Source organism: Artemia franciscana, chromosome 15 (genome assembly GCF_032884065.1).
Source record: "Artemia franciscana chromosome 15, ASM3288406v1, whole genome shotgun sequence".
Classification (NCBI taxonomy): domain Eukaryota; kingdom Metazoa; phylum Arthropoda; class Branchiopoda; order Anostraca; family Artemiidae; genus Artemia; species Artemia franciscana.
In genome coordinates, this window is record NC_088877.1 from 30,470,065 (window position 1) to 30,497,993 (window position 27,929).

Genomic DNA, 27,929 nt, shown 5'->3' on the forward strand with positions numbered 1-27,929 from the left:
TTTTAGAACCCCTCATATGCGTAATAATTTCTGTTCGTTTTAAGTTTCAATGCTACTCCTTACTTTCAATTGAAAAACTTTTTCATGTTTATTTTTTCATTGTTTTTTTTTATAGTAAGGCTAGAAAATCCCCCGCCCTTTTCATTGAATTTCTTTTCCCCCATGACATATTTTTCCAAGGAAAAATCCTCTTACATAGCCCCCAATCAACCCCACCCCCAAACCAAAAAAAATTCCCACTGAAAACGTCTGTACGCTTCCCAATAACCATTACTGTATGTAAACATTGGTCAAAGTTTGTAACTTGCAGCCCCTCCCCCAGGGACTGTGGGGGAGTAAGTCATCCCCAAAGACCTAGTTACTATGGTTTTCGACTATGCGGAACAAAATGGCTATCTCAAAATTTTGATCCGTTGACTTTGGGAAAAAATGAGCGTGGGAGGGGGCCTAGGTGCCCTCCAATTTTTTTGGTCACTTAAAAAGGGCACTAGAACTTTTCATTTCTGTTAAAATGAGCCGTCTTGTGACATTCTAGGACCACTTGGTTGATACGATGACCCCTGGGAAAAAAAGAAAACAAAAAATAAAAAATAAACACGCACCCGTGATCTGTCTTCTGGCAAAAAATATGAAATTCCACATTCTTGTAGATAGGATCTTGAAACTTTTGTTACAGGGTTCTCTTATACGCTGAATGCGATGGTGTGATTTTTGTTAAGATTCTATGACTTTTAGGGGGTGTTTCCCCCTATTTTCCAAAATGAGACAAATTTTCTCAGGCTCGTAACTTTTGATGACAAAGACTAAATTTGATGAAACTTATATATTTAAAATCAGCATGAAATCCGATTCTTTTGATGTATCTTTTAGCATCAAAATTCCGTTTTTACAGTTTCGTTTACTATTGAGCCGGGTCGCTCCTTACTACAGTTTGTTACCACGAACTGTTTGATTATCCTTTATTCCAGTTACTTTGGGTGTTGTTTATTATAAACTGCATTAACAACGTCTTATAATATGTTTCAGATAGCGCTGCAATAAAAATCATTTTCTATTTCAGTTACTATGGGCTAAACATAGTCCCTAAACTTTACCATAACAATAAAAAAAAGTAAAAAAAGAAAAATAAACAGGATAATGGGGTGCCAGAAATAATCTCGGGGACGATATACCCCTGGCCCCCCTAGATCTGCCACTATTGGTACATAACTATCTTATGGGAACTTTAAATCATGTTTTTTTTCTAATTACAATTTTTGATGTGACTATTTCTAAATTTTTTTGTTACATGTTTAAATTCTAATCTTGTAAATCTTAAATTTTTCTCTTTGATTTTTTGTGTAAATTCGTATCGAAACATGAATGTAGTTTATTTTTGTTAACTACCAATTCTATGACCCTTTTTTGTGAGCCAATTCTTAACTTTTATGTTAAATATTTTAATTTAAACTATCGAAGATTCCCAAATTCATATGTAAAATTCGAAGCTTGTACTAAGTAAAATTCGAAACCTCCCAAAGGTTTGAGTCACCCAGATTCCTATCATATCAACTTGCAGTTTCTGGTATGTCACAGTTCCTGAATTGTGGCACATAAGCAAATGGTAGATAGATGAGCAAATCCAGGAACTAGTGGTTACAGAAATGTGGAGCCATGGCAGGACGGAATAGGGAAATAGCAGTAACGTCCATGAAAGGCCATTTGGAACTTAGAATAGGAATACATCATTGGAATGACTGTAAAAGGAAATTGATTTGTTGTTTTGCTAAGTCCACTTTTTGTTCCTATCGAAATTTAAATTTTTACGAAGAAATTTTAATGCTCATATTTTTAGAACCCAAAAATGCAAAAATAACATAAAGACGAAGTAGTAGTAGAAAAAAAAAAATAAAAGAAAGTCCATATTCAACGACAAATACGATAAGACGATGGTGGAAATAGACACGTAAAAGCCAGACCTGAGGGTTTTCTTTGTAGCATCTCTATCTTCGAAATTATAACACGAACACCTAAATTAGTTACAAAAATTAGTTTTTTGTCCAATATGGAAGATAAAACAGAAAAAAAAAAAAAAAAAAAAAAAAATCAAGAACACTATTTTGATTCACGAATAGTCTCTCCTTTCGCATATTTTATGGAAGCACCGTCTATGTGACGTCATTTTAGTTATAGACATATCAAATTGCATGAGCGTCACATCAGTGAAGAACAAAATGACATCACTCCCTTATCAAAAATGACGTCATGGTCGCCATATATATGACTTAAGAATCCCCTGCAATATAAATTAGTTGAAAAAAAGCATCACTGTATAAAAGTTGTAAAGAATGAACTTTACTAAGTTTGAATCTAACTTACCACATTTGCAGCACATCAATATATCTCCAATTCAGAACAATCATATAATATCTCCAACAGTTCATGATTACTGCAGTACAAGCATGAACATGATTTCTAAGTCTGAAATAAACTTGCCACACTTGCAGCTTACTAATATATCGGAAATTCAGGATAATCACATGACGTCTCCAGCAGTACCAAGACAGTCTGAGAAATCAATGAGTATATATGGCACTGCTACATCTGTACCTGCAATTCTATATACTCCAACCTTTGTAGCTGACCATGTTATTCCTCTTCTTCAGAACGTTGTATCTACTGCAAATCTTGGATGTAAATTGGATTTGAAAAAGATTTGTAGTCAAGCACGAAACGCAGAGTATGATCCAAAAACGTTTGCCGCCGTTATTATGAGGATAAAAGAGCCTAGAACCACAGCATTGATGTTCAGTAGCGGAAAAATGGTCTGCACTGGAGCTAAGTCAGAAGAAGACTCTCGATTGGCCACAAGAAAATTTGCCAGAATAGTGCAAAAGCTGGGCTTCGCTAGTAAAATCTTGAATTTCAAGATTCAAAATATGGTTGGCTCCTGTAATGTCAAGTTTTCAATACGTTTAGAAGCATTAGTCTTAGCCCATGGACGGTTTAGCAGATATGAACCTGAGCTTTTCCCCGGATTGATATATAGAATGGTCAAGCCCCGTGTTGTCCTTCTAATTTTTGCTACCGGAAAAGTTATTCTCACCGGTGCCAGAACTAAACAAGAAATTCACGATGCGTTTGAGAATATTTATCCTATTTTGAAAGGTTTCAAGCGTTAATAGTATTTGATACCTTTTATTTTTTTTGAATATGTTGTATAAAATTTCATATGTATGTGTTTAATAAATTTCAACGCTGGAGCACTAGTTTTCTCTTGAATTTTTTTCTATAGTCATCAGGATTTTTTCTAAACCGCCCAAATAAAAATAGTTATTTGTTATGTATTTGTATAGCTTGTACTAAGTGTTTAATAAAATTTCAACGCGGGATCACATGGATTAGTGATCAGGATTTTTTCCGAACCTCCCAAGTAAAAATAATTAAATATTATTGTTAGATCTAGACAAGTTTCGCCAAATTCACTAAGACCCTTTCTAAAAGCATTGTCCGTGAGGGGAAGTCTACAAATCACAGCATTAAGTTGCCCTGTACATCCAATTGACCTCAATTTCTGACAATCGAGCAACAGAAACAACTTTTAGTAGACATTCCCTCCATCATCCATCACTGCTGCGAGCAGTTTCGAAAGGGACGAACCATAATCAGTTATTTTGGCAGGTATTTTGAGTCTTCAAATCTCAAGCTGTAGTTTGTCCAATAAAGCTCGTTTTCAAACCAGTGTTGCCAGATGTAGCATAATTATGCGGAACGTAGCATAATTAGTAACCAAAAGCATCCAAGCATAATCCTCCTTAGTCCAATAAAGCTCATTTTCAAACTTCTTTCCACAACGCGTTACTTCCTTAAAGACAAAAATTTGATTTTGGATCTACAACTCTAATGCAGATTTCAGGTGTATCTTTTCGAAATTCCAAAATGAAAATTTCGAGACTAAAAATCACTGTTAAATTAAAAATGTATTACAGATAATATTCCTAAATTTAATTTTGTTACATATTTTTAGCCTTCTTTTTTTAAAGTTTTTTTTTTAATTTTTCGATAACTATGGGCTTAGTTTCAATTCTAACAATGACATACGGATTAGGTACCTTAGGATTCAAAATCAATGGCTAATTTAGTAAAGTTATTAGTCCATTAAGAGCAAGCTGAGAAAAAGGTCGATCTTTTAACACATATCTGAAACAAGGAAAAATATATCTAGAACAATAAGAAAAAGTTCGAAGGCTTAAGCGACTGATAAGGCAATAGGCAAAAAACCTTTTCATCTATACTTTTCAAGAATATTTGGACGCTCTAGCCTTGAAGTTATAAATAAAAAAAACAAGTTTTTTTTTAAATGAAAGTAAGGAGCAACATTAAAACTTAAAACGAACAGAAATTACTCCGTATATGAAAGGGGCTTTTCCTACTCAACGCCTCACTCTTTACGCTAAAGTTTGACTCTTTCTCTTAACTCTATTTTTAAAACAGTAAGAAACTTTAGCGTAAAGAGCGGGGCGTTGAGGAGGAAAAGCCCCTTTCATATACGGAGCAATTTCTGTTCGTTTTAAGTTTTAATGTTGCTCCTTACTTTCATTTAAAAAAACTTATTTTTTTAAATTTAATTTCTGGACGTTTTTGAATTAATGCATGTTTTGATCTCGGCTCTCCGCACATAAATAATTAAAACAAAATTTGTATATTAATTAATTGCAATAAATCGGAAGATTTTGAGAAAAAAAGAGCGAGGAAGGAGGCCTAGTTGCCCTCCAATTTTTTGATTACTTAAAAAAGCAACTAGAACTTTTAATTTTTTACAAACGTTTTCATTGGTAAAAAATATACGTAACTTACGAATTAATTTACGTAATGAACTTCTATATTCGTATGTTCTTGTTGCGTGTATGAGGGGGTTCAACCCTCATCGATACCTCGCTCTTTACCCTAAAGCTTAAATTTTATCCCAATTTCTTAAGAATGAGCTCTGATTCACAAAGGCCGTAGAATAAATAGTTGAAATTACTAAAAATACTTTAGCGTAAAGAGTGAGGTATAACGAAGAGGTAAGCCCCTCATATGCGTAATAATTTTTGTTCGTTTAAAGTTTTTAATGCTGCTCCTTACTTTCAGTAGAAAAAACGTTTCATATTTATTTTTTCATTGTTTTTTCAAATAATGCAGGAATATCCTGCCCCCCCTTCATTGAAATTCTCCTCCCCCATGACTAATTTATCCGTGGAAATATCCTCACACGTAACCCCCCTCAAATCTCCCCCCTAAACAAAAAAATCCCCCTGAAAACGTATGTACACTTCCCAGTAACCATTACTATATGTAAACACAGGTCAAAGTTTGTAACTTGCAGCCCCTCCCAAGGGGACTGCAGGGGAGTAAGTCGTCCCTAAAGACATAGTTATTAGGTTTTTCGACTATGGTGAATAAAATGGCTATCTTAGAATTTTGATCCGGCGACTTTTGGGAAAAAATGACCGTAGGTGGGGCCTAAGTGCCCTCCAATTTTTTTGGTCACTTAAAAAGGGCACTAGAACTTTTAATTTCCGTTAGAATGAGCCCTCTCGCGACATTCTAGGACCACTTAGTCAATACGATCACCCCTGAAAAAAAAAAAAAACACGCATCCGTGATCTGTCTTCTGGCAAAAAATGCGAAATTCCACATTTTTGTAGATAGGAGCTTGAAAATTCTACAATAAGGTTCTCTGATACGTTGAATCTGATGGTGTGATTTTCGTTAAGATTGTATGACTTTTAGGGGGTGTTTCCTCCTATTTCCTAAAATGAGGCAAATTTTCTCAGGCTCGTAACTTTTGATGGGTATAACTGATCTTGATGAAACTTATATATTTAAAATCAGTATTAAAATGCAATTCTTTTGATGTAACTATTGGTATCGAAATTCCATTTCTTAGAGTTTCGGTTACTATTGAGCCGGGTCGCTCCTTACTTACAGTTCGTTACCACGAACTGTTTGATTGTGCAGTCTTGACATGGGTGTACAAAAAGGACTCTCAAGAGCGTAAGATCTAGTTTAGACACTTTCAGGGCCAAAAGAGTTTTGAATTTGAATCGCAAAATTGCTATTTATCGCCAGTTTTTTTTTTTAGTATATTCAAATTTTATATAATATTGAAAATGAAAATTCAAACGCAGGACGGTACTAATCAACTTACAATTATTGATTCACACATTTTAAAAGGAATTAACCAGGGATTTAAGGGACAGTTACCTCAAATTATATCTTGGTTAGGTCTGGGTATGAGTTGGAAAACGATAAGAAATTAAATTAAAAGAAGGAGCTGTAAAACTGAAAGCAATGAACTAATTTGAAACCTATTTGAACAGATCATTTTTCAAACAGTAAAAAATTAAAAGATCCTAGTTACCTTTTTAAATGATCAAAAAATTGGTGGGCAACTAGGCCTCCTCCCCCGCTGCTTTTTTCTTAGAATCTTGCAATTAAAACTATGAGAAAGCTATTTAGCCGAAAAAACATTAATATGCAAATTTCGTTTTAATTATTTATGTGCGGACAGCCAAGATCAAAACATGCATTAATTAAAAAACGTCCAGAAATTAAGTAAAAAAAACAAGTTTTTTAACTGAAAGTAAGGAGCAACATTAAAACTTAAAACGAACAGAAATTACTCCGTATATTAAACAGGCTTTTCCTCCTCAACGGCCCGCTCTTTACGCTAAAGTTTTTTACTGTTTTAAAAAGTAGAGTTAAGAGAAAGAGTCAAACTTCAGCGTAAAGAGCGGGGCATTGAGGAGGAAAGGCCCATTTCATATACGGAGTAATTTCTGTTCGTTTTAAGTTTTAATGTCGCTCCTTACTTTCAGCTAAAAAAAAACTTGTTTTTTTATTTGATTGTATGAAGGAGCTGTCTTCTCCTTGGTTCCTTACTGTGAAGCTTGGCTTTTGTCAAAATTTTTTAACACAATTTCCAATTGAAAAAAAAAGCACTAAAAACTTTCGTGAAATGAACAAGGTTTTGAGAAGGGGACAGTCCCCCTTATATACAGAATAGTTTTAATTTGTTTTAAATTTTAAACTGGCCCTTTACTTTAGTTGAAAATTCTTTTCTATGTGTTTAATTACATTTCATGAAAGTGTTAAGTTTTACGAATACAATACTTTTGGTAACGCAGAAAAAACGATGAATATTTCATGATCTCTGTTTGGATTTTGATGGGTAATCAAAATGCCAAGTTCAATAGTAATCGAAGCTCTAAAAAATGGAATTTCGACACTAGTAGATATATCCAAAGAATTGTCTCTTCTATCAAAAGCTACGAGCTTGAGATAATTTGTCTGATTTTTGATAAAAGGGAGGAAGACCCCCTTGAAGTAATAGAAATTCAATGAAAATCATACCGTCAGATTCAGCGTATCAAAGAACCCTCTTGTAGAGTTTTTAAGCTCATATATGCAAAAATGGGGATTTTTGTTTTGTTTTCAGACGAAAGATCACGGATGCGTGTTAAATTGTTGTTGTTTTTTGTTGTTTTTCCCCGAGGGTAATCGTATTGGCCCAGTTGGCATAGAACTTCGGAAGAGGATTCATTCTAACGGAAATGAAAACTTCTAGTGCACTTTTTAAGTGACCAAACAAATTGGAGGGTAACTAGGCCCCCTCCCACGCTACTTTTTCCCAAAAATCATCCGATCAAGATTTCAAGATAGCTATTTTGTTCAGCAAAGTTGAAAGACGCAATAACTATGTCTTTGGAAATAAAATGACTCCCTATAGCCCCTGGGGAAAGGTTTGTAACTTATAAAATTTGCCCATTGCTTAAGTATAGTATTTGCTATTGGGACGTATGCTTACATTTTTCGAGTGGGGAGGGGAGGATGAACTTTCTGCAAGGTGGATTTTGCACGGGGAGAAATTTCAAGTACGAGGGAAGTTTTAATGGGGAGAAATTTCAGAGGAAATTTGAAACTTGGTGAATTTGCCAGAATCCCTAGAAGAAATTTATGTCTTGCTTTCTCTTTACCGATTCAATTTTGCGCGTGCAGATGTTAAAGGTAATTGTCCGGGGTAAATTGTCACCAGGATTGAATTGTCCAGAGGATATTTATGTGGGGAGGGGAGTTTTCCGTGGAGGCGGAGCTACATATCCTGGTATTATTTAAAAAACAATCCAAAATTAAATAACATCGTATTATGTTTTACAAAAAGTAAGGAACAACATTAAAACTAAAAACAAACAGAAATTGTTTCGTATTTGACAGGGGTTGTATCCTCGTCAATACCTCTCTTTTTGTGCCAAAGTTTAAATTTTGTCCCAATTCCTTAAAAATGACTCCTGAAACACGAGGGTCGTTTAATTAGAACATAAAGTGACTTTTTTAGTACTGAAAAGCTGTAGCGTGAAGAACCAAGTGTTGAAAAGGAGACCCTTCCCCCTATATACGCAATAATTTCTGTTCGTTTGAATTTTTAATGGGACTTCTTACTTTCAGTTCAAAAATTAGAACAATTAATAACTTTTTTTTTAAGTGCCGGAAAACTGTATCGTGAACAACGAGATGCTGAGGAGGAGGCACCATCTTCCCTCCCATAAACGTAAAAATTTTTGTTTGTTTTAAGTTTGATGTTGTTCCTTCCTTTCAGTTTAATTTTTTTATTTATCTAACGAAGGTTATAAAAAAGAAAAAGTAAGTAAATACAAAAAAATACACAAAACAAAAGCCTATTTACAAAAACTGAGATATAAAAATCCCAATATTCAGTTCTTTTGAGCAATGCTGAAGCGCTGAACGGATATTTTTAACAATGTTTTTGAATTTAGTTACAGTTTTGAACTTAGTTATCAGACACCAAATCGTTTTCTTTAACTCCTTCAAGCTCAAAATTACCTTTATTTAATGCCTTTAGACTCAGTGTTTGTAAAAAGGAACGTATTATCAAATCAGTTTCTTCAAAGTAAAACATTAAAACTAAGATTGAGAAAATCAAATAAAAAATTTTGTTTCAATTTTGAATACAAACACTAATATATTTGACACTTTTATGCTTAATATCTGTAAAGAAACTAAATATTTTCAAATTGAGAACTAGATAAATACAATCACTCTTAGAAAAAAATATAAATAAATGATAATAAAACACAGAAAACGTATCTTTGCAGGGGGAAAACACAAAAATTCAAAGCATTCCGTTCAGGGGAAACATTTCTGATTATAGTGGCTTCATATATCAGCTCATGGGTACTCTTGCAATGCAAGCAAAAGTTGACGGCATGTTTTATAGAAATTGTCCTTTATTAATTTGTTTTCTTTGTGTTTTTTATAATCATACGATCTTTCTTGTGTAATTACACTAATTACTAATAAACAAATGCATATTTAGGATCACTATAAAAAGCTAATTCTTTGATTTAATGTTATCAATAGTATCAATCTTATACTTTCTTTCAAACAGTTCGTGGTAACGAACTGTAGGAAGGAGCGACCCGGCTCAGTAGTAACCAAAACTCTAAAGAATAGAATTTTGATATCAGTAGCTACATCAAAAGAATCGCATTTTAATGCTAATTTCAAGTATATAAGTTTCATCAAGTTTAGTCTTACCCATCAAAAGTTACGAGCCTGAGAAAATTTGCCTTATTTTAGAAAATAGGGGAAAACACCCCCTAAAAGTCATAGAATCTTAACGAAAATTACACCGTCAGATTCAGCGTATCAGAGAACCCTACTGTAAGAAGTTTTAAGCTCCTATCTGCAAAAATGTGGTATTTTGTATTTTTTGCCAGAAGGCAGATCAAGGATGCGTGTTTATTTGTATGTTTGTTTTTTTGTTTTTTTTTTTTTTTTTTTCCCAGGGGTGATCGTATCGACCCAGTTGTCCTAGAATGTTGCAAGAGGCCTCATTCTAACGGAAATGAAAAGTTCTAGTACCCTTTTTAAGTGACCAAAAAAATTGGAGGCATCTAGGCCCCCTCCCGCGCTAATTATTTTCCCAAAGTCAACATATCAAAATTCTGAGATTGCCGTTTTATTTAGCGTAGTCTAAAAACCTTATAACTATGTCTTTGGAGACAACTTACTTCCCCAGAGTCCCCGTGGGAGGGGCTACAAGTTACAAACTTTGACCAGTGCTTACATATAGTAATAGTTATTGGGAAGTGTACAGGCATTTTCAGGAGGATTTTTTGGTTGGGGGAGGGGTTGAGAAGAGGGGGATATTCTGGGGGAGCTATCCATCGAGGAATTTGTCATGGGGGAAGAAAATTTCCATGAAGGGAGTGTAGGATTTACTAGCATTACTTAAAAAAAAAACAATGAAAAAGTAAATATGAAAAATTTTTTTCAGCTGGAAGTAGGGAGCAGCATTAAAACTTAAAACGAACAGAAATTATTACCCATATGAGGGGCTCACCTCCTCCTAATGCCTCGCTCTTTACGCTAAAGTATTTTTAGTAATGTCAACTATTTATTCAACGGCTTTTGTGATTCAGGGGTCATTCTTAATGAATTGGGACAAAACTATATCTTTTACTAATAAAAAGTTTCGTAAAAAATTAAAAGTTCTAGTTGCCTTTTTAATTAACCAAAAAATTGGAGGGCAACTAGGGTTCCTCCCCCCCTCTTTTTTTTTATCAAAATCATTCGATCAAAATTATGAGAAAGCCATATAGCCAAAAAAAAAAAAAAAAAAATATTCAAATTTCGTTTTAATTATTCCTCTGCGAAGAGCCAAAATCAAAACATGCATTGATTCAAAAACGTTAAGAAATTATAATAAAAAAAACAAGTTTTTTCAACTGAAAGTAAGGAGCGACATTAAAACTTAAAACGAACAGAAATTACTTCGTATATGAAAGGGGCTGCTTCCTCATCAACGCCCTGCTCTTTACACTAAAGTTTTTTACTGTTTTAAAAAGAAGAGTTGAGAGAAAGAGTTAAACTTTAGTGTAAAGAGCGGGGCGTTGATGAGGAAGCAGCCCCTTTCATATACGAAGTAATTTCTGTTCGTTTTAAGTTTTAATGTCGCTCCTTACTTTCAGTTGAAAAAACTTGTTTTTTTTATTTAATATTGACAAGGATCGTTATTTACTTAACATTCATTGCTATGAAGAATTTGATTTTTTTTTGTCGTTGTTGCTCCAACCAAATAGTATAGAAAAAAATGTTTTGGAAAACTTGAAAGGGGTCACTCAGTCACAATAATAATAGTTCCTTAATAAGAACAATCAATTCCTTATTAATAGTTCCTTTTCCTTAATAAGAGTTAAAATCTACTACCAGACAGCGAAAAATGGGGCAACACACATTTTTTCCATAGTTTTTCCGTATTATGCTCTCTTTCCTTTGCTTTTCTTATAATCACTTAATACTCCCAAATTTCCAGGGGCCATGACCCCCTGCCGCTGCCATGCACTACTTGTCAGAAAATATTGTTCTAGCCCATCTACTGGATTCATTCAATGATTCAGTTTATTCATTTGGCAAATAAGTAAAATGAAATATTTAAAATTCTGAATTTCAAAGAAACTTACACCCTTTGCTACATAATACTCCCTTAGTGAATTCTCTTCTCTTGAATAGGTTTTCAAAGGGATGCAAATACAAGGTCAATTGTACTTTTTGATAAATAATTTTAAAATTATGCTGTCGCTTTGCGGCAGAAAAGACTTAATCCAATCTACACAGTTGGCCTATTATAGATTAAATAAAAAACCAAAAACAATTTTTTTAACAACAATATAACTCAGAATGAGCAGACATTATTCCGAAGATGAAGGGGTTGCCCCTTTCTCAATGCCTAACTCTTCACGTTAAGGTTCTTAGCACTTCAAAAATAGCTTCCTATTCTAATTAAAAAAGTCGTTCTTAAAAAAATGGGACAAACAGTCAAACTCAAAGAGTTAGGTATTGAGGAGAGGGGTAGCCCCTTCATATAAAGAGTAATTTCTGTTTTCTTAGCTTTAATGTTGCTCCTTACTTGAAGTTAAAATAATGTGTCTTTTTGTTTAATTTTTTATAGTTTTCAAATAATACCGGCAAATCTGGCTCACCATCCATAAAAATTCCCCCCCCCAAATCATAAAAGATTCCTTCGTGGAAAGTCCATCCTTCGTAAAATGTATCCTCCTAAAAATCCTTCTGGATATTTTTATTTCCGCTGAACCCCCCCACCCGCAAAGTTTCTTGCAGAAGATTCAGCCTGACAAGTTTTTCTCAACTAAAGTAAACTTAAAACGACATTCAAACTTAAAACGAACAGAAATTACTTCGCATATGAAAGGGACTGTTCCCTCCGCAACGCCAAACTCTTTACGCTAAAGTTTTTACTGTTTTAAAAAGTAGAGTTGAGAGAAAGAATCAAACTTTAAAGTAAAGAGCGGATCAAACTTCAATTGTAAAGAGCGGATCAAACTTTCAAAAAGTTCGTGGTAACGAACTGTAGTAAGGAGCGACCGGGCTCAATAGTAACCAAAACTCTAAAAAACAGAATTTTGATACCAATAGTTACATCAAAAGAATCACATTTTAACACTGAGCCTGAGAAAATTTGCCCTATTTTAGAAAATAGGGGGAACACCCCCTAAAAGCTATAGAATCTTAACAAAAATCACAGTATCAGATTCAGCGTATCAGAGAACCCTACTGCATAAGTTCCAAGCTCTTATGTACAAAAATGTGGAATTTTGTATGTTTTGCCAGAAGGCAAATCACGGATGCGTGCTTATTTGTTTGTTGTTTTTTTTTTCTTTTTCCCAGGGGTGATCATGTCGACCCAGTAGTCCTAGAATTCTGCGAGAGGGCTCATTCGAATAGAAATGAAAAGTTCTAGTGCCCTTTTTAAGTGACCAAAAAAATTGGAGGGCACCTAGGCCCCCTCCCACGTTCATTTTTCCCAAAGTCGTCGGATCAAAATTCTGAGATAGCCATTTTATTCGGCATATTCGAATAACCTTATAACTATGTCTTTAGAGACGACTTACTCCCTTACAGTCCCCGTGGGAGGGCCTGCAAGTTACAAACTTTGACCAGTGTTTGCATATAGTAATGGTTATAGGGAAGTGTACAGACATTTTAAGGGGGATTTTTTGGTTAGGAGGAAGGGTTGGGAGAAGGGGGTTATGTGGGGGAAACTTTCCATGGAGAAATTTGTCATGGGGTAGAAGATTTCCATGAAGGTGGCGCAGCATTTTCTATCATTATTTAAAAAACAATGAAAAAATAAATATGAATAAGTTGTTTCAACTGAAAGTAAGGAGCAGCATAAAAACTTAAAACGAACAGAAAATATTACGCATATAAGGGGTTCACCTCCTCCTAATACCTCACTCTTTACGCTAAAGTATTTCTAGTATTTTCAACTATTTATTCTACGGCCTTTGTGATTCAGGGGAAAATATTTAAATTTTAGTGTAAAGAGTGAGGTATTGACGAGTGGGCGAACCCTCTCATTTACGTAATAAAAACATACGACTATAGAAGTTTGTTACGTAAATAATTCGTAAGTTACGTATATCTTTTACTAATGAAAACGTTCGTAAAAAATTAAAAGTTCTAGTTGCCTTTTAAGTACCCAAAAAATTGGAGGGCAACTGGGCCTCCTCCCCCTCCCTTTTTCTCAAAATCATTCGATCAATGATTTTGCTATGGAAAGCCATTTAGCCAAATAAATAAATATGGAGATTTTGCTTTAATTATTCATCTGCGGAGAGCCGAAATCAAAACATGGATTAACTAAAAAACGTTCAGAAATTAAATAGAAAAAAAAACAAGTTTCTTTTAACTGAAAGTAAGGAGCAACATTAAAACTTTAAAACAACATTAAAACGAGCAGAAATTACCCCGTATATGAAGGGGCTGTTCCCTCTTCAACACCCTGCTCTTTACGCTAAAGTTTTTACTGCTTTAAAAAGTAGAGTCGAGAGAGAGAATCAAGCTTTAGCGTAAATTGCGGGGTGTTGAAGAGGGAACAGCCCCTTTCATATACGGGGTAATTTCTGCTCGTTTTAAGTTTTAATGTCGCTCCTTACTTTCAGTTAAAAAAATTTTTATTTTTTATTTAATAGTGTAAAGAATCAAACTTCGGCAAAAACATAACCGAATTCTTGTTTCACAAGATATTCAGGAATCAAAGTCTCCAAAATCTAATTCAGCGCTCAGAACAAAAGAAGTCAATCCATTTCCACTCATCCCAAAGACCCTTTCATATTCAACAATCGGTAAACGCAACATCGGTCAGTCAGTTGAATCAGAATCAGATACATCTTTGTACCTCGAGGTGATAGACCGTTTCACGAGCCAAATAAACCGATGTTTTATGCAAAATATGCCTCTGTTCAACCTTTTATCATTGGAGTTCGATAGATTTGTCGACGATTTATCAAAAAAGCGAAGTCGCCGCTACTCCCTATTTTAAGTATGTTTGTTTAATCTTGTTCTGTTGTTTGTATCTTCGTTAAAAAAGGCAATATAACATCCACACCCTCGTCTAAATTTTCATGAATTGGTGCCACAGAACACATATTATACCATATATAATGTCAATGTAATACTATAATGTAAATTTTTTGCTTGTTAAATGTATTTGAATGTGACGTCATTCGTTTGATTTTTTTTTTTCAAAATTCAGTCTCTAAAGTGTAGTCAGCTTTTTATTTCATCAGTTGTTCAAAATGAATTGGGAAAAATTTCAAGATTTTGTTTACGTGGTAAGTATCAATGCAACAGAATAAATGACAAACAAGCAACATCGAGGAAAGATTTAGCTCTTATCCAAGAGGATAAATACTGTTGATAATTGATGATTTAACCAATAAGGAATTTAAGAGGTAAGATCTTGGTGGCGACGTAAATTTTTGTGAACAATCGATATAGTCTTAGCTCCCTTCTCTCACAGAATTAGCTGCCCCCCCCCCCTAACGAAATGCTGTCTACGCCCATGTTGTAATCACATATTGGAGTTCATGTAACGAGGCATTAGACCTAAAATTAAAGATTTTTAGTGACAGACAAAGTAAAGCAATTGATTTGTTGCAAATAGCTGAACCATTTTAAGTTTTAGTAAAATCTCTTGAAGGCCTTATTTAAAATCGATGACTGGTTTTACTTCTTTATTTGACATTGGCTGAATTTTGTTTCTCTCCGCCTCTGTGTCAAATTTGAATTGCCCGAATGCCGAGTAGATTGGCTAGTGCAAGAGTGATCTCTCTTTTAAATTAGGGAATATCTGGGGATATATCACGCATTTGTAGTGATGTTTTTGCCCTCTAAGTATTATTAAGTAAAGCACAAGTTTTTTTAAAACTGAAAGTAAGGAGCGACGTTAAAATTTAAAACGAAGAGAAATGACTTCGTATCTGAAAGGGGCTGTTTTCTCCTCAACCCCGCGCTCTTTACGCTAAAGTTTGACTCTTTCTCTCAACTCTACATTTTAAAACAGTAAAAAACTTTAGCGTAAAGAGCGGGGTGTTGAGGAGGGAATAGCCCCTTTCATACACAGAGTATTTTCAGTTCGCTTTAAGTTTTAATGTTGCTCCTTACTTTCGGTTAAAACAAAATTGTTTTTTAATTTAATTTCTAAACTGTTTTGAATTAATGCATGTTTTGATTTTGGCTCTCTGCACATGATTAATTAAAACAAAATTTGCATATTAATTTATTTTTTGGCTAAATGGCTTTCTCATAATTTTGATCGGGCGATTTTGAGAAAAAAGAAGCGGGAGAGGAAGCCTAGTTACCCCTCAAATTTTTTGGTTTCTTAAAAAGGCACCTATAACTTTTGATTTTTTACAAAAATTTTTATTTGTAAAAATAGACGTAACTTACGAATTAACTTACGTAATGAACTCCTTTATTCGTATGTTTTTACTACGTACATGAGGGGGTTCGCCCCCTCGTTAATGACTCGCTTTTTACAGTAAGGCTTAAATTTTGTTCCAATTCCTTAAGAATGACCCCTGAATCACAAAGGCCGTAGAATAAATAGTTGAAATTACTTAAAATACTTTATTGTAAAGATTGAGGTACTTGGAGGAGGCAAACCCCTTATATGCGTAATAATTCCTGTTCGTTTTAAGTTTTAATGCTGCTCGTTACTTTCAGTTGAAAAAAACTTTTGATATTTACTTTTTCATTTTTTTTAATTGCTAGTAAATCCTGCGCAGTCTTCATGGAAATTCTCTTCCCCCAGTACAAATTCCTCCATGGAAAGTTCTCCCCGCACAAATACTCCCCTAAACCCCTCCCCCAACCAAAAAAATCCACCTAAAAATGTGTGTACACTTCCCAATAACCATTACTATTTGTAAATACTAGTTAAAGTTTGTAACTTGCAGCCCCTTCCACGGGGACTGTGGGGGAGTAAGTCGTCCCCAAAGACATGGTTATTAAGTTTTTGGACCATGCTGAATAAGATGGCTATCTCAGAATTTTGATTCTGATTTATTCTAGGACCCAGTTGTCCTAGAATGTTGCGAGAGGGCTCATTCTAACAGAAATGAGAAGTTCTAGTGCCCTCTTTAAGTGACCGAAAAAATTGGAGGGCATCTAGGCCCCCTCCCACGCTAATTATTTTCCCACAGTCAACGGATCAAAATTCTGAGATAGCCATTTTATTGAACGTAGTCGAAAAACCTTATAACTATGTCTTTGGAGACGACTTACTCCCCCACAGTCCCCGTGGGAGGGGCAACAAGTTACAAACTTTGACCAGTGCTTACATATAGTAATGGTTATTTGGAAGTGTAAAGGCATTTTCAGGAGGATTTTTTTGTTGGGGGGAGGGGTTGAGAAGAGGGGATATGCTGGGGGAACTTTCCATCGATAATTTGTCATGGAGGAAGAAAATTTCCATAAAGGGAGCGCAAGATTTACTAGCATTATTTAAAAAAAAACAATGAAAAAATAAATATGAAAAAGTTTTTTTCAGCTGGAAGTAAGGAACAGCATTAAAACTTAAAACGAACAGAAATTATTACGCATATGATGGGCTCACCTCCTCCTAATACCTCGCTCTTTACGCTAAAGTATTTTTAGTAATTTCAACTATTTATTATACAGCTTTTGTGATTCAGGGGTCAATCTTAATGAAGTGGGACAAAAATTAAGCTTTGGTGTAAAGAGCGAGGTACTGACAAGGGGGCAAACCCCCTCAAATATGTAATAAAAACGTGAGAATACAAAAGTTCTTTACGTAAGCTAATTTATAAGTTACGTAAATCTTTTACTAATAAAAAGATTCGTAAAAAATTAAAAGTTCTAGTTGCCTTTTCGATTAACCAAAAAATCGGAGGGCAACTAGGCTTCCTCCCCCGCTCTTTTTTTTCTCAAAATCATTCGATCAAAATTATGAGAAAGCCATTTAGCCACACACAAAAAATATGCAAATTTCGTTTTAATTATTCCTCTACGGAGAGCCAAAATCAAACATGCATTGATTCAAAAACGTTCAGAAATTAAATTAAAAAAAACAAGTTTTTTTTAACTGAAAGTAAGGAGCGACATTAAAACTTAAAACGAACAGAGATTACTTCGTATATGAAAGGGGCGGCTTCCTCATCAACGCCCCGCTCTTTACGCTAATGTTTTTTACTGTTTTAAAAAGAAAATTGAGAGAAAGAGTCAAACTTTAGCGTAAAGAGCGGGGCGTTGATGAGGAAGCAGCCCCTTTCATATACGAAGCAATTTATGTTCGTTTTAAGTTTTAATGTCGCTCCTTACTTTTAGTTAAAAAAACTTGTTTTTTTTTTTATTTAATCAGTATAAAGAGCCGATTCTTCGATTTAATGTTATCGATGGCAAATGTTTGTGGAAAACTGGAAATGGGTCACTGAGTCACAAGATAGAGCTTATTTTTTTCTTATTAAGGGTCAAAATTTATTGGCAGTTAGCGAACAATGGGGTATCACACATATCCCCATAGTTTTTCCTTATTCTGCGAACTTTCGTTTGGTTGCCTTATAGGTACTTTATAGTCCTAAATTTCCAGGGGGGCCAGAGCTCCCTGCGTAAATTTTGTGAACGATCGATATAATCTTACCTTCCTTCTGTCTTAGAATCAGCCGCCCCCCTCCTTCCCTAAACAAAATGCTGTCTACGTCCATGATGTAATCACATATTGGAGTTCATGTACCGAGGCGTTAGACCTAAAATCAAAGATTTTTAGTGACAGACAAAGTAAAGTAATTGATTTGTAGCAAATACCTGAACCATTTTAAGTTTTAGTAAAACCTCTTGAAGGCCTTATTTAAAATCGATGACTGATTTTACTTCTTTATTTGACATTGGCTTAATTTTGTTTCTCTCCGCCTCTGTGTCAAATTTGAATTGCCCGAATACCGAGTAGATTGGCTAGTGCAAGAGATTGGCTGTCTTTTAAATTAGGGGAGGCCTGGGGATATATCACGCATTTGTAGTGATGTTTTCGCCCTCTAAGTATTATTACATAAAACACAAGTTTTTTTAAACTGAAAGTAAGGAGCGACGTTAAAATTTACAACGAACAGAGATTACTTCGTATATGAAAGGGGCTGTTTTCTCCTCAACCCCGCGCTCTTTACGCTAAAGTTTGACTCTTTCTCTCAACTCTACATTTTAAAACAGTAAAAAACTATAGCGTAAAGAGCGGGGTGTTGAGGAGGGAATAGCCCATTTCATCCACAGAGTATTTTCAGTTCGCTTTAAGTTTTAATGTCGCTCCTTACTTTCGGTTAAAACAAAATTGTTTTTTTTATTTAATTTCTAAATTGTTTTGAATTAATGCATGTTTTGATTTTGGCTCTCCGCACATGAACAATTAAAACAAAATTTGCATATTAATTTTTTTTGGCTAAATGGCTTTCTCATTATTTTGATCGGACGATTTTGAGAATAAAGAAGCGGGGGAGGAGGCCTAGTTACCCCTCCAATTTTTTGGTTTCTTAAAAAGGCAACTAGAGCTTTTGATTTTTTACAAACGTTTTTATTTGTAAAAATAGACGTAACTTACGAATTAACTTACGTAATGAACTCCTTTATTCGTATGTTTTTATTACGTATATGAGGGGGTTCGCCCCCTCGTCAATGCCTCGCTTTTTACAGTAAAGCTTAAATTTTGTCCCAATTCCTTAAGAATGAACCATGAATTTCCACATTTTTCATGAATTTCCACATTTTTATACATAGGAGCTTGAAACTTCTACCGTAGGTTTCTCTGATACACTGAATCAGATGGTGTTTTTAAGGGGTGCTTTCCCTATTTTTAAAATAAGGCACATTTTCTCAGGCTCATAACTTTTGATGAGTAAAACTAAATTTGGTGAAACGTATATATTCAAAATCAGTATTATAATGTAATTCTTCTGATGTAACTATTGGTATCAAAGTTCCATTTTTTAGAGTTTCGGTTACTATTGAGCCGGGTCGCTCTTTACTACAGTTCGTTACCAAGATATCTCTGGTTATCATGGATTTCCACGGTGTCATTACAGTCAGGGTTTTTTCACAAAATTTCATATCTTAATGGTTTCCCCTTACACAAGAATTTAACTTTCTTGACTGCAGCGATTTTTTTGCGTCCAAAAACTACTAATATCAACTCACCACAGCAACAAGCTGCCTGAGGCTAATACAGTTGCACTTGCTCCTCCTTCATCCTAATCTATTCAAATCATTCCTCTTTACAACCTCCCAGAAAGTTCCGATTTTCCTCAAATCTTTCTTTAGGCCGCCGTCCCAAACCAACCACAGACGGCCCTCTTTTCTGTTTAGCCCTCGACGGTTGAAGCCGAGGAAGCCGAGTTTATATGCATTTCTGTTTCTTTTAATTAGTTAGTTTAGATCAAAGGATCTTCTAGTCTAACTTTTACTTTTTTATCAAGCAAAGGATTTAAGCAAGCTGACAGTATTATAAATGGAATCACTATTATTATTATGCTATATATGAGTATAAATGGTTGATTTCAGACCAGAAAACTGATCAAGTTTTCTGCTTCATGTCAAGACTCTATTATCTATCAGTTTCTATTCGCTGTTTTCAGATTTCACGGAAGTATTCGGCTATTCAGTAAACATTGCTTACATTAAAAAAAAGAAAAAAGAAGCTAATTACAGTTCAGTTTTCTTCTGACTTTTCAAAAGTAACAAAATCATGCGTGGAAAATGGCTTATTAAGTGAGTGCATAGATTCTTTTTATTCATTGACGTCGTTGAAGTCGTCTATAATGGGTTGACTCACAAAACTGAATACATGCTCAAACCATAAAGGTTTGTTGCCTCCTATCTCAAAAAGCTTTGGAGTACCTCAGGCTTAATAATTTTAGTTAGTTTTTCGTTTCCTTCTCAAAGCAACATATTGTGGTGTCTCTGTTTCTCGTAGTAGCTTCTCCAACCTGGGAGGCACCACCCTTCAGCTTCAGCCCGGTATGGATAGGAACCGGTTGTTTACCCCTTCCTCTAATTGCAAGCCATAAAGGACAATAAAGATACCTTATTTTCAGAGTCGATATTAGGAACAACAATTCTTTTACTTACCTAGTATCACTTGCGAAGGGAATTTTCCATGTAGTTGCATTCCCCCGCATCACTCGGAAAATATAAGATATTAAGTAAACAAAACAAATGTTTCTTCAGCTGAAAGTAAGGAGCAATATTTAAACTTATAAACCAAAAACTATCTTATGAGAGAGGCTGCCCTTCCCTCAACATATCGGTCTTTATGTTAAAGTTTGACTTTCTATCTCAATTCTTACTGAACGACTCATGAAACACAAAGGCTCTTTAATTAGAAAGTAAAGGTTTTTATGCAGTAAACATTTTTAACGTGAAGAGCAAGGAATAGCATGGGTGCCCCCTATTTTTAGTTTCATTGTTTTAGCTACATTTAGATAAATTTAAATTACACTACTTATTTCTAGCATACTCTGCTATGGGTTCAGGAATGTCTTAAATGTTAAGTTTTCCAATATATACTGATATTAACCCATACAACTTTTAGCTATCCCTTGTTTATTGCTATAAACTGCTCACGAAGCTTTTTTTAATACAGCTGTTAATTAACCTAATTCTGCAATTAGGGAAAATACTTTTCCCTAAATTTCCCAAGGTCAGACCGTGTTTTTCCTCCACTATTTCTGAAAACAAGTTGATAATCGCTGGTATAAAACAGAGACTGCTTCAACCCGAAAGTCTGTTTTCTTGGCCGAAATGAACAATGGAAAAATAATTGATATTTTACTATCATAAAGGCAAAGGATATGCTAAAAAAAAGTAGTCTTTTATGTAGATGCTTGATCTGTGGAGGCCTTTCCCGATTTTCAAGGTTTTTATAACTAGCTAAATTTTATCTGGGGGACTGCTAACTGAGCCCCGGGGGTGGCTGTTGCAGCCATATCACAGAGCAAAATAACCTTGTGCGTCTTTCCGTGCATGGTCTGAATGTTCTTGAATCAGTCAATCTGTAGGAGGGTTTCCCCGGCTGGGCACGTTATAAAGATATAACGGCATGTTCAGACAGATATAAAAATTTCTAATTCTGACAGATGTAAAAATTTCTGGTTCAGACATTATTTTTTTTCAAGACAAGGCTGTATCTAACATTTTATTTAGTGGGGGGTGTTTTGTTTTTATAAAGGAATTACAATTTTTTTTTTGAAAACGCATAGAAAATTGTTTACTCTGCATTTTTGATCAGTTTAACGAGTTAATCTAACATTTGGGTGGTGATGAGGGGAAGTTCAAAGTCACTTCATATTCAGAACTCGACTCTAGGCTATTTAAATAAAATAAACAACAAAGAGAGATAAAAATCCACAAAAAAAAAAAAAAAAAAAAAACGAGACTGCGGCCAGTAGAGAGGAAAGGCTAAAATAACGCGGATATAAGAATTCGGCTTAAAAACTCTTATTTAAATAAATAAAAAAATTCCAAAAGGAATATTTTTATCAAGAGAAGTAAACGGCTACATGAAACCAAAAATAAGTAGAAATAAGGTAAAATAGTTTCCCGAGCGTACAGCTAACATAAATCGCAATCAGCAAATAAATTAACAAAATGACAGAAAAACGACAGAAATTGCTATACATGAATAAATAAATCCTAAAAATTGTTTTGTACTTTATTAATCTAGAGTATGTGTATTTTCAAATCTGTAATTTCTACTTTAATTTTTGGCAAAATATCTTATCTCCTAAATTTCAAACTAATTTTTGATTATAGTTTTCCAATAGTTTAGAAATCATTTGATCCTAATTGACAAAATATAAGTCTTTTGTGCTTAAAAAAACAAACAAAAAAATGTTGATTCCGATTAACAGGCCCTTGTGTTTCAGGACTTGTTATTAAATGATTGGGACGAAAGTCACATCAAACTGTTCGCGGTAACGAACTGTAGATAAGGAGCAATACAGCTATATACTACCAGAGAACTCTACTATTGACATTTGAGGCCTCTATGCAAGGGTGCCAACAGAAAACTTTTCAGGGGGACAGGTACCAAAATAGAAGTGGTGGTTGGGTGACTGTTTAAGTGGTTTAAGATACTAAACTATGACTTTGCCTCAAAGAGGACGAATTTCCAATCCATTTAAAATTTGGAGAAGCTAATCTATTTAGAAGTATCAGTAACTATATTATAGGATTCCCAGTTACAAAAGAGTAATGCCACACGGTGGCAGTACTGGATCAACCAAGTTGATTCGCTTAATTTGTAATGAAATTAGGCTATGTTTGGGGATCTTTAATTGCGCATCAATTAAAATGAATAGGGGGGGGGGGGGATGTGAGTCATTTTTTAGGTAGAGGTGGGGCAGATTAAAAAAAAAATGCATTTCAATGGCAAACTGCTTACTTTTACATGAGGCTTCAGATAATTGTTGAAAGAGGTAGGGGAAGGGAGTAGAAATTAGTCAAATGTTTTCCTATACAGCTAATATGTTTTGCTCCCATATCTATCAGCACAGATGTAGAATAGGCAAGACAGGTCATCATCAGCCCTGCCATAAAATATCTTCGGGGTGGCAAACACTGATAGGAACTTATTTTTCAACAATTTAAAATAGTAATATTTTTCTTTTTCTATTTATATGAAGTACTTCAATAAATTAAAAAAAAAGGCATGTGATGTATTTATCTTTAACTTTAGAACTAAAAGCTCATATGACATTTATGACGAGGTCGGAAGAGCTAAGAGCCAAGAGCTTATATGGCTTTAGTTCTAGCAAAATTCTAAGAATGATTAGATTAATTTAAAAGAAAAATCAGAGGCTTAATGCCGGTCGGGATTTAAAATAAGAGCTCTGAGACACGAGGTCCTTCTAAATATCAAAATTCATTTAGATCTGATCGCCCACTCGTAAGTTAAAAATACCTCATTTTTTTTTAATTTTCCCTCTCTCTTCAGCCCCCAGAAGGTCGAATCGGATTAAAACTACTTTGTCAAGTAAATTTGTGCAGGTCCCTGACACGCCTACCAATTTTCATCGTCCTAGTACGTCCAGAAGCACCAAATTCACCAAAAACCCAGAATCCCCCCTAACTCTCTCAAAGGGACCGGATCCAGTCCGGTTACTTCAATTACATATCTATAGCATTTGCTTATTCTACTCACCAGGTTTCTTCCTGATCTCTCCACTCTAAACGTTTTCCAATATTTCTGGTTTCCCCCTCAAACTCCCCCCAATGTCACTAGATCTGGTCAGGATTTAAAATAAGAGCTATGAGCCATGAGTCCCTTCTAAATATCAAATTTCATTAAGTTCCAGTAACCCGTTCTTAAGTTAAAAAGACCTCATTTTTTTAATTTTTCCGAATTAACACCCCCCCCTCCCTAAAAGAGAGTGGATTCCGTCTGATTATGTCAATCGCGTATCTAGGACTCGTGCTCCTTCTTTCCACCAAATTTCATCCCGATCTCTCCACTCTAAGCGTTTGTCAAGGTTTCCCGCCCCCCCCCCCCAAAACCCCCAGTATTACTGGATATAGTCGGTATTTAAAATAAGAGCTTTGAGATACGAGGTCCTTCTGTATATAAAATTTCATTGAGATCCGATCAACCATTCGCAAGTTAAAAATACCTCATTTTTTCAATATTTCCCCTCCCTCCAACCATCCAGATGGTCAAATCGGGAAATAACTGTTATCAAGTTAATTTGTGCAGGTTCCTGACACGCGTACCAATTTTCTTCTTCCTCGCACGTCCAGAGGCACCGAACTCGCCAAAGCACTGACAATCCCCCCAACTCCCCCATATAAAGCGGACCCGTTCCAATTATGTCAATCATGTATCTAGAACTTGCGCTTAATCTTACCATCAAGTTTCATCCCGATCTCTCCACTGTAAGCGATTTCCAAGATTTCCGAGTTCCAAGATTTTTGTTTCCCCCCCTTTAACCCCGTATGTCCCGGATCTGATTTGAATTGAAAAGCTAGAATCTGAAACATAAGGTCTTTTTATATATCAAGTTTCATTACCATCCGATCTCCCATTCATAAGATAAAGATACCTCAATTTTCAAGTTTTCCAAAATTTTTGGTTTCCCCTCCAAATCCCCCCCCCCCCCAATTTCACCAGATCTAGTTGGAATTTAAAATAAGAGCTCTGAAGCACAAGATCTTTCTAAATATCAAATTTCATTAAGATCTGATCACCCGTTCGTAAGTTACAAATACCTCATTTTCCCAATTTTTTCAAATTGCCCCCCCCCCCCATCTCCGCCAAAGAGAGTGGATCTGGTCCGGTTATGTCAGTTACGTATCTTGGATTTGTTCTTATTCTTCCCACCAAATAACATCCTGATCTGTCCACTCTAAGCGTTTTCCAAGATTTCCAGGTCCACCTGGAAATCTTGACACTGACACCCCCCCCCCCAAATGAGACTGGATCAAATGTGTATCTTAAATAAGAGATCAGAATTACGAGGTTCTTCTGAATATGAAATTTCATTAAGATCCGATCACTCCTTCTTAAGTTAAAAATACCTAATTTTTCCGAATTAACCGTCCCCCCACAGATGGCCGAATCGGGGATACGATCAAAACCTAATCAAACAGTTTTTGGTAGCGAACCTTAAGTAAAGAGTGACCCGGGTCAATTGTAACCGAAACTCTAAAAAACGGAATTTCGATACCAATAGATAAATCAAAACAATTGGCTTATACTGTTCATAGAAGTTTAGTCTTACCTATGTAAAGCTACAAGCTTGAGAAAATTGGCATTGTCATGATATGCGCAATGCGACAATCATTCAGCCAATTAGCGGCCGCCTTTTAGAGATGCTTAAACTTGTTTCTATATTTGTCTATTTAGTGACGCAACACTCATGGGTAATTAAACATAATAGTGATTTGTGATTATAAGGAATAAAATTCACTGCAAAGAACACAGCAACAGTTAGAGCCTCAATTAATGTAAGTGACGTAAAAAACCATTTTTGGCGCAAAAATGACAAGGGGAGACAACAACACACACAGTTTTGGGTGTTCTAAAAGGGGGGGGGGAGAACTTTTCCTGCACATGAAAATGTTCAGCCCTTTTCTTCTATATGATTGCTATAGAATTATGTATAAAATTCTTTCGGTTTATCATTACCCACCCAAAACCAAAAATCTGAGAAAATTTGTCTGATTTTTAAAAATAGGAGAAACACCTCCCAACAAGCAAGCAATATTATTGTTAATTTCTTTATTAGATACATCATATCAGAGAACCCTATCGTAGAGGTTTCAAGCTCCAATTTTCAAAAGGTTAAATTTCACTTTTTTTTCAGGAAAAAACATCTTCGACACATGTTTATTTTATTTTTTTTTTTCATGGGGTTATTGTATCAAACCGAAGGTCCAAGATAAATGCAAGGAACCCCTACAAACGTAAATTTAAAGCTCATTTATAGGTGACCATACAGTTTGGGCGAGGAAAAGTCTTGTTTTCTGCCATTTTACCCAAATTGCAAAACTATCCCTAAGAAGACAAATTTGCAATCAATTTAAAATTCTGGGAAAATAATTGATTTAACAAGTATAAATAACTATATTTTAGGCTTCCCAGTTGAAAAAGAAGTAATGCCACACGGTGGCAGTACCTGATTCGACCAGGTTGATTCGCTTTATTTTTAGTGAAATTAGGCTACGTCTGGTGATCAGTAATACTAATACAGTTGCACTCGCTCCTCCTCCATCCTAATCTAACTGTTATATTTTGAACTGTTATATTTTCGGTAGTAATCAGCCAGGGTAATAGAGAAGCAGGTTTCGTGATTCAGTTTGTATTCCCCCCCCCCAACTAAAAAAACTAACTAAAAAACTAAAAGTTCTAGTTGCACTTTTAAGTAACCAAAAAAATTGGAGGGCAACTAGGCCTCCTTCCCCACTTCTTTTTTTCTCATAATCATTTGATCAAAACCACGAGAAAGCCAATTAGCCAAAAAAAATAAAAAGGCAAATTTCGGTTTAATTATTCATCTGCGGACAGCCAAAATTAAAACATGCATTGATTCAAAAACGTTCAGAAATTAAACAAAAAAAAAAGAAGTTTTTTTAACGGAAAGTAAGGAGCAACATTAAAACTTAAAACGAACAGAATTACTTCGTATATGAAAGGGGCTGCTTCCTCATCAACGCCCTGCTCTTTACACTAAAGTTTTTTACTATTTTAAAAAGTAGACTTAAATTTTTTTTTACTGTTTTAAAAAGTTTTCCTTCAAATTTTTGTGTTCATTGGGTCCGCTTAGCCCTGGAATTCGTGAAACCACTCTGGTGTTTTCTTACTGGAGGCCTTCTAAATACAAAACAAAATAGGAAAGAATTACGGTCTCTGTATCAACTTGGGTTATCTATTGTTTTGTCTGTATTAAAAATCGAATACTTTTTACTTTTGGTCACACCCTTAGTGTTGGGTTTTCAATCGTTTTCCATTTTGCTGCTAAAAATTTATCAAGTCCGCAATATATATATATAAAAAAATTCTTTGCAATGCTGAGTTTAACTGTTGTCTATTTGTATCCGTAGTGGTTTTTGCCTCTTTTGCGCCCAGGGTAAAATCTTGATTAGAGATTCCCCCCTTCCCATACCCTGTCTCCTGCAAGATTTTTTGGCCATATTTTAGCAAAATGTTCATTCATAAATAAATATATATATATATATAAATATATATATATATATGTCAAACTGACATACCTTCTTCTGATTAGTCAAACTGAGTCAGGTCTTTCCCGTTCAGTGAAGTCAGTCACTTCTGCTTTCCGAGATATCGGCCTTTGCCTAAATATTGAAAAGTGCGAGTTTCTTGTTTTCAACGGTAATGATTGTTCAGAATCATATATATATATATATATATATATATATATATATATATATATATATATATATATATATATATATATATATATATATATATATATATATATATATATATATATGTATATATATATATATATATATATATATATATATATATATATATATATATATATATATATATGTATACATATATATATATATATATATATCATATATATATATATATATATATATATATATACATAATATATATATATATATATATATATATATATATATATATATATATATATATATATATATGTATATATACATATATATATATATATATATATATATATATATATATATATATATATATATATATATATATATATATATATATATATATATATATATATATATATATATATATATATATATATATATATATATATATATTTATATACACATATACATTTATACATATTTATCAGCCTAGGATTTCAGCCTAATTGTTTTCCTAATTAAAGAAACCATCAATGACAACCAGGCTATCGTATCAACGCGGTGGATCAATATATATATATATATCTTCTATATATATAAAAATAAGTTGTCTGTCTGTCTGTGGATCAGGTGACGTCATGTTTCTGTGTCGACTGACGTCATGTTTTCGACTGACGAAATTACAGACCGGGACATCGGGA

At 34.4% G+C, this 27,929-nt stretch overlaps 1 protein-coding gene and 2 long non-coding RNA genes across 3 annotated transcripts in view; 1 reads left to right on the forward strand and 2 right to left on the reverse strand.

Moving 5' to 3' along the window:
* Positions 1 to 27,929, reverse strand: part of LOC136036330 (uncharacterized) — a 350,999-nt gene that overhangs the window by 202,400 nt on the left and 120,670 nt on the right. The gene's annotated exons all lie outside the window — the stretch shown is intronic.
* LOC136036335 (uncharacterized) lies at positions 1,802 to 27,202 on the reverse strand. The gene is made up of 2 exons (XR_010619707.1): positions 27,118 to 27,202; positions 1,802 to 2,009 (listed from the first exon to the last, which is right to left on the reverse strand). It is a non-coding gene; the product is annotated as an uncharacterized LOC136036335 (long non-coding RNA).
* On the forward strand, positions 2,071 to 3,245 carry LOC136036324 (TATA-box-binding protein-like). Its single transcript, XM_065718480.1, has one exon. It carries the CDS (start codon positions 2,328 to 2,330, stop codon positions 3,159 to 3,161), a length of 834 nt encoding a protein of 277 aa, XP_065574552.1. The 5' UTR covers positions 2,071 to 2,327; the 3' UTR covers positions 3,162 to 3,245.